Genomic DNA, 19,295 nt, shown 5'->3' with positions numbered 1-19,295 from the left:
CCCCCCCTTGGCAAAACAGTGTTTAAAATGTCATGAAGTAAATGTCTATGGTAAATAGAAAATATTTTCACATTTTGTTCTACGAAATACAATACGTCAGTAAATACCCCACTGGTAAATATATGATGGTTCTTACTGTCATAAAAATGGCGGTCATAACTAAATTAGACTAAAAAACATCATCCGAACACTAGCCACCTTTAGCTTAGCAGTGGCGACTGGCCGCCATGCTACCGTGATGTCCTTTCAATTACAGCCTAACGATAGTTAATATTTTTAGTCTGGCAATTGCATTTAGCTTCAAAACTCATTAAAGTGATGTTAATATGTAAAGTTTATCCTAATGAACAAAATGTGTGAGGATCATAGGAGTTTGTTTCTGCAATATTCCAAAATCCAATGGAGAAATCCTACAGCATTTTGCCGAGAGCGTCATTGTGTTGCTAACTTCTGGTTCAGCCCACAAACTAAGTCATCAGTGCAGCACTCTATTAAAGCTGCACTGAGAGTTGACAATAACATAACAATTTGACACGGCATACACATACTTAACAGCCTCTAGTTAGAGGCACAACATGCAGATGGCTATGGTAATCTAAAGGCCTAAGTGAAACTATCAATCAACTACTGATGACTTATATATCTCGATACATATTGCTGGTGGTTTACCGCGCAGGCCTGGCATGAATACCTATGAAGAAGACTCTTCACTCTGCTCCCTTTTCTATGACTGTGTGTGCTAGTTCATTGTTTTAACTTTTACAGAAGACAAGCATTTCTTTATGGTAGTGCTTTGTTATGCTACTAACCCTTTACCTCCATGTTTTGTGCAGTAATGACAATCCCATAAATAGGAGACAATATAAATAAGTTATTCTTAATATGATGTGTAAAGCCAGGGCACACTGTGTCCTGGCAGACCTTAGGACAGGCACTGTGCTGTGGAGATCCACCGGAGCAGGGGAAGCTGGGTAATTGAAATGCTCTGGCTGAGGCTTTGCTTTGAGGTGTCAGAGTGTGTTACCGCCATGCTTCCAGTCTCTAATCTAAGGTGAGTTAGCACTGATGTCTGCAGTGCTATGGCTGTATTTGAGATGGCAGTGACCTAAGCTGCTGCTCAGGTCCCATTAGGCCCTGCCACTCGCTGCAGAGCTCTGTGTGTCCGCAGACAGCCAGCTGCCAGCTCCACTCTCCGTCTGTCACTGCTGGGCCTGGGCAGTGGGCACACATCAGCCAACACCACAGCCCAAATAAACCATTACACGCCTTGGCAAACCTTCTCTAAGCACCACTGAGTGGAGGGGGAATAACTAACTGGTGTAGCATTAATGACAATTTAATTTGAGCGCATGTAGATCCCTGATACTCTGAGTAACAGGAAACACAAAGGCATGACCAGAAATGTGGAAGCATCAGTATTAAAATGCAACAAACTACAAAGCCCATACATGTCCTAAGCAGACAGATATTAACTAAGTAGTTTAACCCTCCTGTCGCGTTCGCACTGAAAACACTGAAACGTTGACTTTAATTAAATATCTTATGTTAACAGAGTTCACCTCACTGTATTAGGTTAGTTGAAAGTAATTATATAAAGTAAACATAAAAATGCTTAGTTTCAACTTAATTAAAGTCAATGTTTCAGTGTTTTCAGTGCGGGTCAAATCTGACTGATTTAGGCAAGGCAAGTTTATTTATATAGCACCTTTCAACACAAGGTGCTTTTTACTTTCATCAATCATAAATATTGTGTTTTACATGTGATTGCTTAAAGGCCTCATGGTATGCTCCACAGTGAGCATTACCCTTATATTATATATACACTTAACATTACAAATAAATGTATAAAATTAAATAATAAAACATTTGATTTTCTAAAACACTGTTCTCCCTCAAAAAACAGATAAACAGAAAAATATAGTGCAAGTAAATAGTAAATACTCGAAGAAAATAGTTTAAAAAAGTGAAATAGTGCAATAAGAGTCTATATGCAAGTCATTGAAATATGATATATTAGGTAAATAGATACATATTTTTTAAGTAGCAGCCAGATGAATGTTGTTGATGTTGTTTCAGCAGTTCAGGTGTTTAATAGTCTTATTGCCTGTGGGATGAAACTGTCCCTGAGTCTGGTGCTTTTAGTCCGGATGCTGCGCACACACCTACATATCGATAACCATGTTCATTTTCAGTGTCTATTATTTGTATATTCACTGCATATATTCATGTAAACCAGTAGTCTGAATCATTGTCTTAAATAATAATGATTCCTGTTTTTTGTGTTGTATCTATTCATGTATTCATGTTTTTGTATTAATGTGAGAGCAGTTTAAAAAAGGATCGGTCAAATTTGAACAGGAGTAAGGGGGCACAACGAACACAACAGGAGGGTTAACATGATTGTCAATTTCATTCAACCACTCGTAAAACCCTTTTACTTTGAGTTGCAGGAAACACAAAGGCATTACCAGAAATGTGGAAGCATCAGTATTAAAATGTAAGAAAATTACAAAGCTCAGAGTTGTAAAATCAGACCAAAAACGTGTGACGGCTGGCTCTGTGGTGAAGAGCAGCAGATAGGTCTCTACACTGACTGTCATGAGCACCACAGCTCTTCAGTGTGTGCTGAATTGAGGCTTGATGGCTAATTGTAGATTTCATTTAGTGGCCCTTGATAGTCATAATGTTTGGTGCTCAGAGGAGCGGGCTGTTAGCGCTGGATAGAGTGGGAGGATGAGCTTCCACTCACATCCACTCTGCTCCACTTCTCCATCACCATCTGCCTCCATCTCATTCTGTTTCAGCTCCATCTACAGTGGATTTGACTCCACAGTGCCACATTTTACATCATTATGTTTTACAATTTTTCACAATTATGTTGTACGATGTGTTTTCTTAGGCTCTATTAAATGAACTTACTTGTAGATTATCTGGTTTAGAATAAGTGCCACATTTTGCACATCTGCAAGAGTCCCAGTTATATAGTTATTGATTTCTATCATATTAAAGTAGATTGGACCTGCTGTGAGCTTATACAATACGAAAGTACAAGTCAAGCAAGAGGCAACAGAGCCCGGGCTTTAATGTTGCTGTGAATCGAAAAACAGCTTCACTGAAATGATTTCATACGCATGTTTCAGGTTCCTGCAATATTCTTTACTGCTGAAGTGCACAGGGGTGGAATCAAGTTTGGTCATTATTGTAAGCATCCATTGTCTGTGCCTTGAGACACATGTTACATGAGCCTTACATCATATGTATTTGTACACACCTTTAGTACAATAAAGGCAGCCTTATGATAATGTTAAAAGTGCTATTTGGATGGTTAGCAACTTAACAAGAGCCTCCACTCGTCCCTAACCTGAATGTCCAGAGATGCTGCTCCACAGTCTGATCTCCTGTTAATGAAGTCGTAGTGCCAGTGTCCACAGGAAGAGTACTCAGATGGTTGTACTGCCCTGCTATCTGTGTGTGTGTGGCAGCGCTATTACGCTTGTTATTAACTCTAAATGCTTGTGTTTACAGATAATGGAAATGTAATTACTATTTAGAGAATAGATTTTCTTGTATTGTCACTTCTCCCACGAGGCCTGTGACAGAGTCTGCTCTGGTTTTCTATGCTAAAATACAGATATTTATTAATTATAGAAAATGACAAGATGATGCGCTATGTACAGAACTGTTTAAAGGGGCCCTTTTATGATCATGTTCAGGTTCATATCAGTATGCAGTGTTTCTACTTTAAAGAGTCCTCTCCTGCTGATGTTCAGGTGTATATCAGTGTGTAGCGTCTCTACTTTAAAGAGTCCTCTCCTTCTGATATTCAGGTGTATATCAGTGTGTAGTGTCTCTACTTTAAAGAGTCCTCTCCTGCTGATTTTCAGGTTCATATCAGTATGTAGTGTCTCTACTTTAAAGAGTCCTCTCCTGCTGATGTTCAGGTGTATATCAGTATGTAGTGTCTCTACTTTAAAGAGTCCTCTCCTGCTGATGTTCAGGTGTATATCAGTATGTAGTGTCTCTACTTTAAAGAGTCCTCTCCTGCTGATTTTTAGGTTCATATCAGTATGTAGTGTCTCTACTGTGACATGTCTCCATGCTTTGATGTTCAAGAAGCTCTTTATTTGTCTCATACTGCCTGAGCTGCAGCACCTCTTTTCACCCTCTGTCTGAAACCAGAGGCCTGTCTGCTCTGATTGGTTAGCTGACCGGCTCTGTAGCTATTGGTCAACCGCTTAGATTAGGGTCGGGAAATGTCCCGTCTCTTAGCCTATCACGGACAATGTGTTGAAGTGCTAACCAATATACAGTAAGTGTTACATAGTGATGTCACTATATTACAGAAGAAAACAAAGGAGTCCACTGGAGGTGTTTCAGACAGGGGGGAGTGTGTGGGAGAGAAAGTCCCTCTGGAAGGAACACAGGGACTTTAGCCTTTTCAGACCATTTACATATAGAACACACTGCAGGAGAGGGAATCCCCAAAAAGCAGAATAGGGCCTCTTTAAGTTAAGCTATAAAGTACCAAATCAATTAGAAATGGACCACAATCTTATCTGTAAAGCACACAAAATACATCCTAAACAATGTCTCTGTGAGGAGTCTGTTGCTCTTGAACATAGGGGAGGGGGTGCTACAGCAAAACAGTTAGCACTGAAATTAGTATTTAATGCTAAACATGTTCTGCAATGCTATAACACACACGGCTATGACAATGGGCTGGAATAAAGAATAGTCCGACTGGATGGAGAGGTACTTGGTTCTCTTCACGCTGTCCCACTATTTTACAAAGCTTTCTATTTAAGGCAGCCATCTTTATGATATGTGTGTTTGTCACTGCTCTGTCTCCTTCCTGTTTTCCCACAGCCTTTGAGTTGCAGCTCATTTTTGCAGTGTAGTGTGGAGCTGGTTTGGCACGCTGACAGGTTGTCACGGATCTGCCACAATGAAAGGCCTGCTGGTGGACTAGACTTGTAAAAATAGCTCCAATGAAAGTGAAGGCAGACATTAATGAGCCTGCTCTGGTGCTGCTGCAGACTCCCTAGAGGTTTGCCACTCAGTGTGTCTGCATCGGTGCATGTTGTCAAACAAAGTGACATGAAAGCTGAACATCTAAAGACCACAGAGATGGAGAGTGTAAAGAGGAAGGAAAAGTAAAGGCACGTCAGTACATCTGTACTGTCTATTTCTATCAGCACTAATGTAACACTCTTTCTTCAGGAAGATGCTTCCCTATCCTAACAGACACATCTTTCATAGCACATGGCATGACGCCCACCATTAAAACTGTAAGTCCATGCCTAACTTGACAGTCCTCAATAACCTCTGAGAGCTCTGTTATGTCCTGTGTAATGGACTCATGGGACCACAAGGTGTCTCTTAACCTCCACAGCAGAGTCTTCTCTCCTCAGGAACCAGTCACATGGGCTCATCTCCCAGAACTGATATTAAAAAAGGAGCGAGAGGGGGGACAAAAGGGAGAGGATGGCAGAGGCTGCATTGTCAGAGCAAATGAAAGTCAAACGGCCACTCGGACACTACAAATGTCTCTGGGGAGAGTTTTGACACAGGTTCCCTACACAAAGATGAGGGTAATATCATATGCTTTCCACCCTCACACTTATTTTGCTACTTCTTTAAATTAAGAGGGGATAAACATTTTGGCAGCAATTCTATCTGTATTCTGATAAATAGCTATAGCTGTTTATAATACCTCTGTGATGCTTAAAAAAGGTACATTTCTGACCTAAAATGAACCATCAGCCAAACTGTATACACACCTTTCTGCTACATTACTTTATTATTTACTGTAAAATGAGATAAAAAAAAAGATAGATCCATATATCCAGGTGATATCAATATTCTATTTCTTCTTCCAATGCGCAGCCCTGCCTTTTAGACAACAGCATGGAAGAATAACATAATAATAATTAAAATAATCTATCAAGCTTTGATAATAGAGACAAACTTGTTAGTAGGATCAATTCAATGCTATCTTACACATGACACATTTTGTCCACTGAATCTTGTTCAGCAAAAAATATTATTAACACAGTAATTGAACAATACTTCTTGTCTTATTCCTAATTTTGGTACAAAACAAACCACATAAAAATATTCTCTTCTTTATTTCACAGTGAATATCAATAAAACCATCACAACAATCCGTGATTGGCTGAATTATTTGCCAGAAGACATGAAACACATTGACTGATCGGACAGAAAATCCATTGCCAACTGAATTCAATTAGGTGTTGATGTCACTAGTCACCAGTTGACTAGTCTCCCATATCCGGAGCGTTCTGCACAGTGCTGAGTCAGCGCTGGTGAAGGGCTGGATGCACACATTACCATTCTGCTGGCTACAGAGGAGAAAACTCTGTGGATGTTTCTCTGTCTTTAAACAATCTTAATCGGTGCTGAGTATAGTAAGCAGTTTTGTAAACGGTCACACTAAGATAGCAGAAGGGGAGGAGTAAGCCAGGAGAACCACATGTCCAATGGCATGCTGATTACACAGTCCGGTACATAGTTCCAACTTTTCACTACTCAGGATTTCCTCATTTATGTGTCTTTGTAATAGTAGGTCATAGTAAACTGAATACCTTTGGGTCATTTGGTTTTATTGAGCAAACAGTTAATTGTGAACATATTTGGAATCTATAATAAAAATAGTAGTTGGCTGCCGTATTTGCTAGGGTTACTTTTTTTAGGATCTTTCTTTTTATAATAAAAAATGTGCCTTCTTAAACATGAAAGTCAAGCATGAGGCACATAATCAAAATGTAATCGTGCAATTCAAAACTAAGAATAGGGCTGAACGATTAATCGATTTTAAATCAAAATCGCGATTTTAAATGATGCAATTATCAAATCGCAAAGCCTGTGATTTTTTAAAATGTCTAATTTGTTTTTGTTCTTCTTGTGTGTCAGTCATCCACACCAATCAGAAGTGCTGTGCTCCACATGTACCAGTCATTGTTAACCAATCAGAAGTGGCCCATGAGAGTAGGTGATAGACAGATTGATCCAATCACCTGCCAAGTATTTTTGAAATAGTTTCCAAATGGCTTCCAATGGAGCTTTCCTAGATGGTTTGGTGAAACAAACCATCTGAGTCGGGTTAATAATGCTCCATCACATGTTTTACATCTATTACAGGGTGAATCTGAAACTGAAGCTTGATTTTAAAGCAACCCAACGGAAGTTTCATGTAAGTTTAGTTCTTTCACTCGTAGCTCGGGCTGCGGGGGTACTAGAGACGGGAGCACGTTGATACGACCTTCCTAGCCGGAGATATGGCCGCATTTTACAATAAACTTCCGTTGGGTTGCTTAAAAACAAATATCGCAAATCGAATCGCAATATCTGTCGCAATTAGATTATTTCCCCAAATCGTGCAGCCCTAGCTAAGACTATTGGCTCCCCGAGATAAGCAGTGTATATTTATAGTAATTGTAATAAATACAATTACTATACATGTCCTTTTACATCTATCTACATTCGAACATCATTTCCTTATTATGTTTTCAAAATCAACATCTGGGGGGCATTATGTTACCGAACACACTTGCATATGCTTTCAGCGAGGAATGCACTGCATAGAGCAACCTTCACTGAGCAGGGCCTCTTGATAATGGAGAATGATAATACAAAAGTTATGACAAGTTATCATTGTCATTGATAAGACACCTTTCCTGAGTAACTGTGGGTTTGAACAAACAGTGGCAGTTCTGTCCCACACAGTCAACTTAAATAAGGCCATGTGCTCACTATCAATACTTTAGGCAGTATATTCTGATGTTTATTTGATATGAAAGCTGTTATAACCCAAGCAAAAGTGGCACTGTCATCGACAGAGCTTTCTACATATACAAGGGATAAAATGCACATTTGACTTTACTACAGTTATTTTACATCTTTAGTTACCTTATAAATGAAGACGTTAACACAGAAACAATATGAGGAACTGTTAAATAATATGTTTTGATTTATGCTAAAATAGCCAACATTATATTTTAGTACCTAAGACAATGAGAGAATTGGCAGCAATTTTGCTAATTGTTGGAACTCATTTTTATCAAACGTGAATATTTGCTTTTCTTTAAGGAATACTTTTACTCTTAATACCTCAAGTACATTTTCGTGATCATACGTTGAGTAAGTAGCATTATAGAAGCAGGATTTTTACTTGTAATAGAGAATTTTTATAGTGTAGTATTTGTGCTTTAGTAAAGGGTCTGAATACTTTCTCTTCCATCAAAAGGCAGGAGTGCGGGGCTGCTGTTTGAAATGCTCTCATGGAAAGTGTTCAACATCAACAGCACTTTATCATCGCTCACCACAACCTGTATTTAACAAGAATTGATTGGAGTGTGTGCATTAAGATATCTAAGCTTGATTGACAGCCTCTCCAAGCCCCGGGGACTAAGCCAATTAAATAACATTAGGAGAGAAAAATATGGTGGAATCACTTCTGACTTTCAAAGCTGGATAAATAAACGCTAAATTATATGGCTGACCTTAGAGGTGCTTTATTTCACTGCATATGCATATTGGAGATTAAAAAACACCTATAAATATTAATGTGGGGCCATTTCCAGAGTGCAAATAAGCAGTGCATTATCTCTGTGTGGGCTTAGAGTGGAATCAACCTGAGCCTCTTCCTTCAGAGCAGGCCCGACTGACAAACACTCAGATGGACTAATGGAGTGGATAATTCTCATTATGTTGGGAAACAGGCAGAAGGGCCAGGAGTGAATTAACGTACAGTTAGTGCAAACACAACACGCTTCATTCATGTAATTATACTGCGGGAACACTTGCACAAATGCTTTTAACGTACTGTTTCAAAGACTAACCAGGCCACAAAGCCTCCATTTCCAGTTTTAGAAAGCATGAAAAGTGATCTGATTTGTATACATATCCCATTTAAATAGAGGAGAGATTACAGGCGCATCAATCTGGGCTCAGCCCCAGGGAATGAAGGAAAAGGTTACTAAATGTATCACTCTGCCTTCTGTTGCAGGAGATTTAAATACGCGAGTCGGAGCCTTGACTGGCCATCCTCTGAGGGAGAATGTAGCTCCACCTCTGTGTACTCTCACAGCAGAGAAACCATTCATTACACACACACACACACACACACACACACACACACACACACACACACACACACACACACACACACACACACACACACACACACACACACACACACACACACACACACACAGGGTCCTGCTCTCATGCCTGCCCACACATGTAATGTAGCACCAAAACTGTGTTGACAGTAATGATGAGCTGCGTTCTCTTTTCTTGTATCAAACTTGTTCTCTTTGGCATAACTGGTGTTATGTGTACTGTGTAAGTGTGCAGTCGTGTAAAAATGTGGAGCATTTTGTCCCAGACAATCTTTATCTGTGACTTTTCCTCTGTTTCTAGTTATACTGTATGTCTTATGTGGGACATAAATAAAAAAAAAAACAGCACAGCAAAATCTACCGGCATTTCCTCAAATTAAAGCTTTGAACGGGCTCCTGCACTCCCATGCTCTGGTGGGCTGCTCTCTACCTGTCCATACCCATGCTCTTACGAGTGAAATGATACCTCCCACAAGTGTCTGTGACAATCAGTGCATGAGTTCTGTGAGAGGGGAGTGGAGCTAAAGAGTAGGGACCGGGGCAAAACATTATCTATAAAACAGGAACTCTCTGCCGAGTGATCTGCTGCCGTTCATAAGAGTATACCACAATCATTTCACAGTGTGGGCATTCCATTCTGAATTTGCCCAACCCAACCCAACCCCCTTACCAAAAATCGGTTTTCACATTTGCAAACTTTTGCAAACTCAGGTCATCTGCTCCGACTTTGTCGTTGCTCGGACCCTAAACATCTGAGATGAGAGCTTGTTGACTTATATAATGTTGGAGCTAACTGTCAAACTGCTGTAGATGGCACGCTAACCTACGACACAATAGTTAGCCATAAATGCGCCTGAACTCGGGAGCCACGCCGAGAAATCTGTGAGAACGAGTTAGGGTTTATTCAAGACATGTGGTTGAGTTACTCACTGGCTACAAGTTTTGCCTGTTTTTGGAGTTTATACGTCATCAGAGGACGGTTATGTAAAACTAGATGGTGGAACAAAGTTAATAGAGCATGACATCATCAGGTCAGTACTGTCAAGGCGCTTTGCTAATGCAGATGCACACATTTGTGTATCAAAGATTTGAGATGATGCTTTTAAAAGGACATTGTACCTGTTTCTCACAGTGGCCGTAGTCTGCCCCCTGGTTTGGTTGGAAGAAGCCTATCTCTCCATGGTTCTTGGCCATCTCGATCAGACCCATTGCCGTCCTCACAGTGGCATTACGGGCGTGGACAAACACCATCACCTAAGGCATACAAAGACAGAAGATAAGGAGGAACACAACATTGACACATAATCACACAGAAGGTCAGCTGGTTATGCAGTTTGTCCAATCTGTAAAATTGGAATTTCAAGTCAACAAGTTCAACATTTAATGGATCAAATGTAAGACAATTGTAGACTCCCTTAAGCTTCCGTCATAGTGGTGCAGGAATGAGTGCTAAAACCTTATGAGTCGGCATTTTACCACTTCCAGTTCCCTCGTCCCAAAGTCAATGATTTATGATGACTTACCCCAAGCTTAATAGATGTTGACATTTGTCTACATAAAACAGGTTATTAAATACCCCACTGGAGAATTTCTGTAGCTTGTGTCTTAAAAACGGCAGTTGCTAACAAGTGACTAATTAAAATCACTGAACGCCATCATGCCGAACATTAGCCGCCTTTAGCTTAGCGGTGGTGACATGAAGCCATACGTCTGTGATGTAGTTCCTTTACATTGTTAGCTATTTACTTGTGGCGATTGCATTTACACACCAACAATTATATATGTGGTGTTATTATCTGGATATTATCTTGCTGAACAACACCTGTCAACGTTTGCAACTGATATTATTTTATACAAAAATCCAAAATCAAACGGAAAAATGCCATTGCTCTTTGTTGTTCTTGCAATGCTAACTTCCAGATCGTGGAATGCTACTGATAAGTTGATTGACCTTGAAACACAAAAGCAATCAGATGACAGCTTAACAATAAGCAGGGGAGGTAACCATAAACAAACTAGCTGTTTCCATTGCGAGGCTTTGCACCTTACCTTGCAATGTGCAAAGAGCAAATTGCATATCATGGGACGGCAGCTTTGGTCAATAGAGAGTTGACCATTGCTCTTTCAAAACAAATAAGAAAATAACTGATTATTATTGAATAATTGAAATTAAAGACCCTCCCATTTGCTATACTTTTAACAATTTCAGGGGCACATGGTAATATAAAATAGAACAGAAGGTGTTCTAAATGAAAATTGAGATAAGGATTGCATATTCAAACGATAATAGAGCACTAAATAAGTGTTACAATTACCTGTAAAAAGCCATGAAAGACCCTGCGGATATTGTTTTGATGTCTTTCTGTTTCTTAGTATGGACATCTTTTATTAGACCAAAGCACATTGCATGACTGCACACACCTCAAGCTACCGGCTGTGTGTATGCTACAAACACAGTAGGCCCGAAGTCACCACTGCAGCAAGCGTTATTTATTGAAGGTGTTTTATCAGCACCACTGAGCGCTGTGGAAGCATTGTCGGCAGTAACCGCCGCTTCTCTGCTTATTAAACTTCTTTCTGGCAGCATGCTTCCCACCAGGAGGGTGCTGGGAAAATCATAAAGGAAATGTCATCCATCAGATCCTCCCAGATGAATTATGTCAAAGCCACTTCTTGACAATTTAATAATGAGCGATAGGGAGGCCCCCCACCCCCCCCCCGAGATGATCTGTGGCCTCAGCGGCCTCAAACCCACAGGGCGGACTGGACCATTGAAGAGTGTCAAGAGGGGGATACAAAAAGTTTTTAGTGGTAAAGTAGAATTAGGTTAGTTTACAAGTTTGAAGTGTGTCTCTGAGGGATATAATGGGCAAGAGAGAAGGACAAATGCTAGAAAAAGGGTGTGTGTAAGCGTGTGTGAACACTTGCAATAAAATGAGGCAGACGGGATAACACCAGTGCTCAAACGGGGGTTCAACTCCTGCAGCAGATGGGAGCTAAACGGTAAAGTCTGAATTCACAACTCTCATGCCTCCCAGCAGACTTTCTGAGGCTGCAGAGTGGAAGCAGAATGAGCGGAGGGTGGTGGATGGGAGAAGGAAGGGGGAGGGTAACACTGAGGGAGATAAGGTCGTCAGAGACTTCAGATAGCAGGTGTTCAATCCAAAGGGTTTGGGAAAATATATACTGCAGGACAGGGGTTGCGCTTTTTCGCTGCCCGTCATGTTGACGGACAGGATCCTAAAATTTCCGTCAAAGTCCATTATTACCCGTCGGCCTTTACACAACTCTGACGAGGGGGGGGTGGACGCACACTCGTGAACTGTTAGCGCCGTGTTATGCATGCCCACTGCACCTCGCGGGAGCGCGTACAGCGTAAACTAAAAACTCCCAGACACTTCAATGATTTGTACGGCAAAGTACGATTTGGAAAACGGTATCATTTCATTTTCTTGGCAGGCATGCATAACACGGCTAACAGGAGCCTCACTGCGGGGAAACTTTGCCGGTGTTCCAAGTTTGTTCTAATCTGTCAAAATGACCGACTGCTTTTAGATTTTTCCGTCATTGTTAAAATAAATCTCTCAGACAGGAAAATATTCGGTTAACTGTTAACTCTGCTGCTGGAGGTCCTGTACGTGAAAAACTACATTGACCATATTTTTTCCCCACATTCCTTCCTGTAAAATAAATTACAAGATACTGTTAATCACATATAAACACTGCATGACCCTTGCCCTGTATATAAGTCAGATACATATGTATTTGTTCCTGATTCTTCTTCCATTCGACCAATTCAATCACTAAATCTATCCATTTCCCTCTCCATCTGCGATTCCACCTTTGTAATTTTAGAGCCAATCGTCTTATAATCAACAGACTTGTTGAATCTTTGGACAGTTTTAAGTGCCTTTTTTCTTTCTTTTTATAGATCTCAGTCCCTGTGCTGTGTTTTGGTTCATTTTAGTTGGGTCAGTCTATTTTGATATGTTATTTGTTTCTAATTTATTAATTTCAATTTTTCTTATGTGTGTATAGGAAGCACTTTTAAATAATACAGTATATATATATAAAGTTTCCCTACCTTATTTTTACTGTGTTCCTCTTTAGGTTCTTCTAGTCCAAACATTTCACTAGGAAAATCATGAAGACGTATGACAGAAATGCAGTAGATTTAAGCGACCTCGTTAAAAAGTCAAGCGAAGTAGAATACCTGAAGTATTAAGTTCATTTTGAGTGTTAACATTAAAAAGAACACGATCCATGTAAAAGTGTTGGTGTGATATGCTTAGACTTCATCTCGTTCTTTTCGGTCAGAAGAAGCTTGCCTTTTCACTTTTTGAAGGGTATGAATATTTTCGTATGTGTATTTCAGTTGTATGAATACAAATATTATGTACTCCTCCTTATGTCACATGTTTTCTATAAGGTTCTAAATATGTAAAAGAGCCCTTACCTGATGACCATCTTTAACCTGCTCCAGAACTTTGTTGTAACAAATCTCTTCCATGTCATGAAGCTGCTGGATCTAAACAGGACACAGAATTACAACACATGTTTTTATTACTTAACTGAGACGAATGAATTGCAGATACATACAGCTTAAACACAAATATAATATGAAGAACTTGTGGGGTGTAGCAGTCGTTCTTCTTGAAATAGTTCATAAAATTGATATTAAGAAAGGATACATTTACAGGGTCATAGAGGTTTGTAAATACTTCATCATCTTTGTTTGTTTACCTTGTTTGTGGCTTTGACGCCAACAAAGGTCTGTCCGAGGGGCACGGGTCTGAAGCGACTGTCGAAGAAAAACAGGCCGATGTAGGGGTTGACGTGCAGGAAGGAGGCCACGTCCAGGTAGTTGGGCAGCGTGGCTGAGAGTCCCAGGATCCTGATCATACTCTGGGTGGATTCCACCTAAACATCGGGAAACAACATGGTCATGATTACAGCAAACTATCATATGCATAGGAGAAGGAGATACAATACATCTGCTGAGATAGCTAAAGGCAATGTTGTGAAAGAAAAGTATTGAGCACAGCTTATCTTAGAGGATTTTAGAGGCCCTATTATGCTTTTGGGGTTACCTTTCCTGTAGTGTGTTATATAGGTTGTTGTGCTTTTGTCTACAAAGGTTCAAATCCTTGTGTTTTGTAAAGTAATTAATTCAATTTCGAATTCCCATCAGTAAACTGTGGTATTCCACCAGTTTTTAGGATTTACATTTAAAAATAAAATAGCTTTAGTTCTGCTGCCTTCTGCATTCATATGTTGGTACCTTCACATATATGAAAGCGCGTTTCCTGAACGCCAGGAACAACTCAGCTCCTTCTGCTGAGAATCTGCTGTAAACTCACGGCGCCTATAAAGGCAGACCACCAGCCCCTCACTGTCTACCCAACTGAAATGTGTTACATTGATTCTGCTGGCCTTGATGGCGGAGTGGTTAGTGCGTTTTGCCCCCCATTCATGTCACCTCGAGTTACAAGGGGTTCGAGGGGGGGGGGCATGCCGACTACACCTCGCGGGAGTGCGCACAGCGTAAAGCCAAAACGCACAGTTATTTAAATGATTTGTACGGCAAAGTTAGGTTTGGAAACTGTATAATTTCCTTTTTGGAGGGCATGCATAACACGGCATAACACCGGAGCCTCACTGCGGGGAAACTTTCGCGCTGTTCCGAGTTTGTTCTAATCTGTCAAAATGACGGACTGCTTTCAGATTTTTCCGTTATTGTTAAAAGAAATCCGTCAGATGGAAAATATTCGGTTAACGCGACCTCTGATATATATATAAAAATCTCTGAATTAATTTTGGCCCTTGGACAAATGTAGTTGGTGACCTCTGCTCAACATCAACACATCCCTCTGCAACTGGATTCTGGACTTCCTGCCCAACAGTTTCCGGTAGGTTAAACAATCAAACCTCCTCAACGTTCACCCTGAACCCCGGCGTGCCACAGGGCTGTGTGCGTAGTCCTCTGCACTACTCCATCTTCACTACTCCATCTTCACCCTAGCCTGTACACAGTAACAATATCAAGTTGGCAGACGGCACAACAACCTTATGCTCAACATCAAGATGGACAAAGTGCTCATCTTGAACTGAAAGACGACCAATGGTGGCACTCGCGCTACTCTCCACATGAACGGGATGGAGGATGAACGTTTTTCGGAATCTCCTGTTTGATGCATTTCTGGTTGAATGCTAAACTGCATTTTTCTTGTCTCAGTAACTGTATTCTCTGCAATGAGAATAAAATTGAGTCAAATCTTTCCAAACCTTGTCAATAGGAGATAGCTAATACTTGTAATAAACCACCAGTGTTTGACAGAGGTAATTTATGCCCTAATTATTTGGAACAACTTTGCTCCTCTGTTTCTATCGAGCTCCCGACAACACAGAAAGTTAAAAAGTTTAAAGTGAAAAGCATTCCAGGAAAGCATCAAACATCCTTTGAGCCAATGGAAATGTCTTTGTAGGAAAACATAAGCACATTATAGAAAGTGTGTAGGTGGCTTTGGGATCTATGTCTTTGACTTATTCAATAGAGTCAGTGATCTTGCTTCTATAGTGCATGTCTTTATTTTGTCTTTGAAACCTGAAGAAAATTCAATATGTCGTGTAAGAAAACGTGGGTGAGAGAAGAGAAAACGAAAAGTGTTGGGGGGGGGGGGTCCCTATCTGTGAGCCTCCTGCTGGATGTGACAGGGAAGATTGGTAAGGCCTTTAATGTGATGCAGTACCTGTCAAAGCATCCCATCAAGATAAGACCCAACGAATCCCTGCCAGTGGAGCGGCCTGCACTACACAGCCACACCAGCAACACTCCACCCAACCCTGTCTCCTAAAAATTACGTTCCCACAGAACTAAACTGCATTCTCAATTACGTTTAGATAGAAACGTATTTTCTCCCACGTTACGTTTGTTATGAACGTATCTTAAATACGTTTATTTTCTACATATCTTTTGCCATTTATTGTCTTGCTTATAATAATGATAATAGTCATAGCTAGAAGCCTATGGACATCCCGGAAAGTTGAAAATGTACGCTAAGGGCCGCCCCCCTTGCGTTGGAAAAAGCCGACACAGGGGACCTTGACATAACGTCAACATAGGCCGACCTGGGAGTGAGGACGTGTTGCCCTAAGCAACTGTCATAGGAACGAAAGGGGCCCTGTATCCAGTTCTCTTTATACTTCCATGGGTGGGGCTGCCGGTGGGAGGGTGCTGAATATGTAGCTCTACTGTCAACAACAAATTCATAAAAAATCACTGTCAAACTCACAAATACAAATCCACTTACATGCTTATCAACAGGTCTACTTGTCTCCTTGCCCTGTCTGCCTTAAAGAGTATGCATTTGCCTNGTGGGTGGGGGGGATAAAGAGCCTCAGATAGGGGCCACATTACAATGGCCCGCTGCCACCATTATATCATAAACTAACAAAGAGTTTGACCCTGTTGTATTTCAGGGTTTAAGTGACGTGAAACTCTGAGTTATAAAAATAAAAAACAAACTCAAATAAAAGGAATCCTGCATTACCGAAGGTCACCGTTGTTTATCTACAATATAGTATTGAACGATATGTAAATAATTAAAGCGGTATATCTGACTTACAGGAATGTAACTCCAGAGTGCTTTTATTGATCTTAAAGCTCTCTGAAGTTTTCTATTGCTCATGCACAGACTCCCTTTCACCGCAGCTATCAAAGAATGGAACATAACTAAATGAAAGAACAGGTATTTGCTAAAGTAGAGGATGGCCAACCTGTAAACAAATGTTTTTTTTAAGGAATCAATTATTTTATTAGGGTTATGATGTTTCATATGTAACGTTTAACAAGGCAAAGTGTTGCTACAGGCTAAAAACACAGCTATGGGGAAAATAAATATATATATATGATAATAAGAATGTCATTATGAAGATTCGGTGAACAATGAACATGGTCTAAAATCCTTTTCACTTTCATAGTTAACACTACAAGTGCAGGGAGGCATTTTTCCCCTGATAAAACATCAGCATTCAAAGATGCTGGTTTTTTTTCAAAAGCATTTCAGTTCTTAATTTTCATCTCTTTCTTTCAAAAATACGTAAGACAAAAAAGTATATTTAAAATTTGGTTTATTGGGATTATTTATTTTTAAATTGCTTCAGGCTGTGTGTCTATCTTCCATTCATCCTGCTGTTTGTAACAGTGTTTAAATCGTGTTCCTCACAACTCTGTGACAGGTTTCAATAACAATGAAGAAGGAAAACGCATGTGTTTGTACAATGCCTGAATTCAGACAGTAACTGTGTCTTTCAAATGATTTAATTTGTGTTTTTGCAGACCACAAACTTCTTAATTTCAGGAAAACAAATCCCAAAGACAACATGTCTGTTTAAAAGACAAAATAACTTGAATGTAAATATTACAGTTCGGTTTCGATAATAGTTAAACAAGTAAGTGATCATATGCTTTTTTTCTCCATGTATCAGTCTTTAAACAATGCCAGATTCCATAACGTCTTCCAATTCGTGTTTACTTCCTGTCTGTCTTGTTCAGCTGTTCCCTTTAGTGTTAACTTCCTGTCTGTCTTCTTCTACTGTTCCAGTTAGTGTTTACTTTATGGTTGCAGTCAAATTGTCCAAAAATCAGCTCCATCGTCTATTCCTATCCACTATTCCTTGACCTATGTGTGAAACGTCATGGGGTCAAGGGATAGTGGATAGGAGAATTCAAAAGGACTTAGGAGAAGAGACTGCAGTCCTTTGAGAATCCGACTGCACTCACACTATCTACGTATGTATGATGCGCCAGCGGACGTCATGTGCGTCTGCTGTTGTGGGGAAACTGCAGTTTCCTATACAGTGGACTACAACATGGATGTTTAATAAGAACGGCGGACTACTGCAAACTCATCTAGAGACTCTGCACCGTGCTCTGATGCTGTTGCTTTATGCGTTATGAACGTGGACAACAGAGAAACATATTCTTCATGACCATGGTTGGAATTGAAATAAAAAAGGAAAGTGCAACTTATGCTTGTCACCCTCGCCCTCCGGTCCACACGTCCACATCCAGATGAATCCCAATACGTGTGATTGTATGAAAAGATCTTAAAATAAATACAAATGTATTTATTATAAAAGTGTTAGTCATTAACATCTATCACTATTAAAACATATTTTAAAAGTTTAAGAAACCCCACACAGCTCACTGAGCAACCCTGTCTCCTAAAAATTACGTTCCCACAGAACTAAACTGCATTCTCAATTACGTTTAGCTAGAAACGTATTTTCTCCCACGTTACGTTCGTTATGAACGTATCTCAAATACGTTTATTTTCTACATATCTTCTAGAAATATATTTTCTCCCACGTTACGTTTCTTATGAAAGTATCTTAAATATGTTTATTTTCTACATATCTTTGCCATTTATTGTCTTGCTTATAGTAATGATAATAGTAATTTATAAATATCATTTTAGAGCACACATTTGAAATCAGTAGGTGAGGCTGTAATTTCGCCAGCTGTTACTCTCATGAGCGAGGCAGAAAATAATATTTTTAACATGCCAAAAAGCTGCTGTGTCATTTTTTGCACCTCAAACATTAAAACAAATCCAGAGTTACGTGTTTCTGTAGTTACTCTAAGAAGAAAGGAGAGTAACAGAAGATCTCTGTGGCTTCAGACTTGATCGCCGTTGAAATGACAGCGTTGGTTTCCCCAAAAGTGGGCGGGGCTGTAAAGTGATGTAGATTTTACTCTTATATATTATTCAAAACCATTCTATTTATTCTAACGTAAGTTACATGCCAGTGTTTGATCTTTATTTGTTTTTGTTTTAAATCGTATAATGTCTGACTTTTTTTGCTGTCTGTGAGGAAAAGAAATGGGGCTTAGAGCCTCAAAACACTGAAATCTGTATTCTTAAAAATCTTTTTTTCCTTCTAATTTGTTATTCTTTTTCTAAATAACACACTGTTATTTACTCAACAATAACACACAATTATCCTTGTTTTTATTTATTAGTTTAATTCTATAATCTTGGGCTTTTTAGCATGCTTTTTAGCCGTAAATAAAGTCACCGGAACAGACGTAGGCCTATAAGGGACATTTCGAGCGATACACACCACAAACCACCGAACAGATTACCCAAG

At 39.8% G+C, this 19,295-nt stretch overlaps 1 protein-coding gene across 1 annotated transcript in view; it reads right to left on the bottom strand.

Moving 5' to 3' along the window:
- The window catches only part of LOC104946170 (activating signal cointegrator 1 complex subunit 3-like), a 27,902-nt gene that overhangs the window by 1,680 nt on the left and 6,927 nt on the right, over positions 1–19,295 (bottom strand). The window contains exons 2-5 of the mRNA XM_010771948.1: positions 18,994–18,999; positions 13,887–14,065; positions 13,600–13,671; positions 10,263–10,397 (exon numbers count right to left, since the gene is read on the bottom strand). Coding sequence (XP_010770250.1) covers positions 10,263–10,397; positions 13,600–13,671; positions 13,887–14,045 — 366 coding nt within the window. The 5' untranslated portion in view covers positions 14,046–14,065; positions 18,994–18,999. The remainder of the gene's footprint in view (positions 1–10,262; positions 10,398–13,599; positions 13,672–13,886; positions 14,066–18,993; positions 19,000–19,295) is intronic.

This window comes from Notothenia coriiceps, unplaced genomic scaffold, assembly GCF_000735185.1.
Source record: "Notothenia coriiceps isolate Sejong01 unplaced genomic scaffold, NC01 NC01_scaffold00010730, whole genome shotgun sequence".
NCBI classification, from domain to species: domain Eukaryota; kingdom Metazoa; phylum Chordata; class Actinopteri; order Perciformes; family Nototheniidae; genus Notothenia; species Notothenia coriiceps.
Note: the sequence above shows the minus strand (reverse complement) of the source record. Positions and strands in the feature narration are given on the sequence as shown.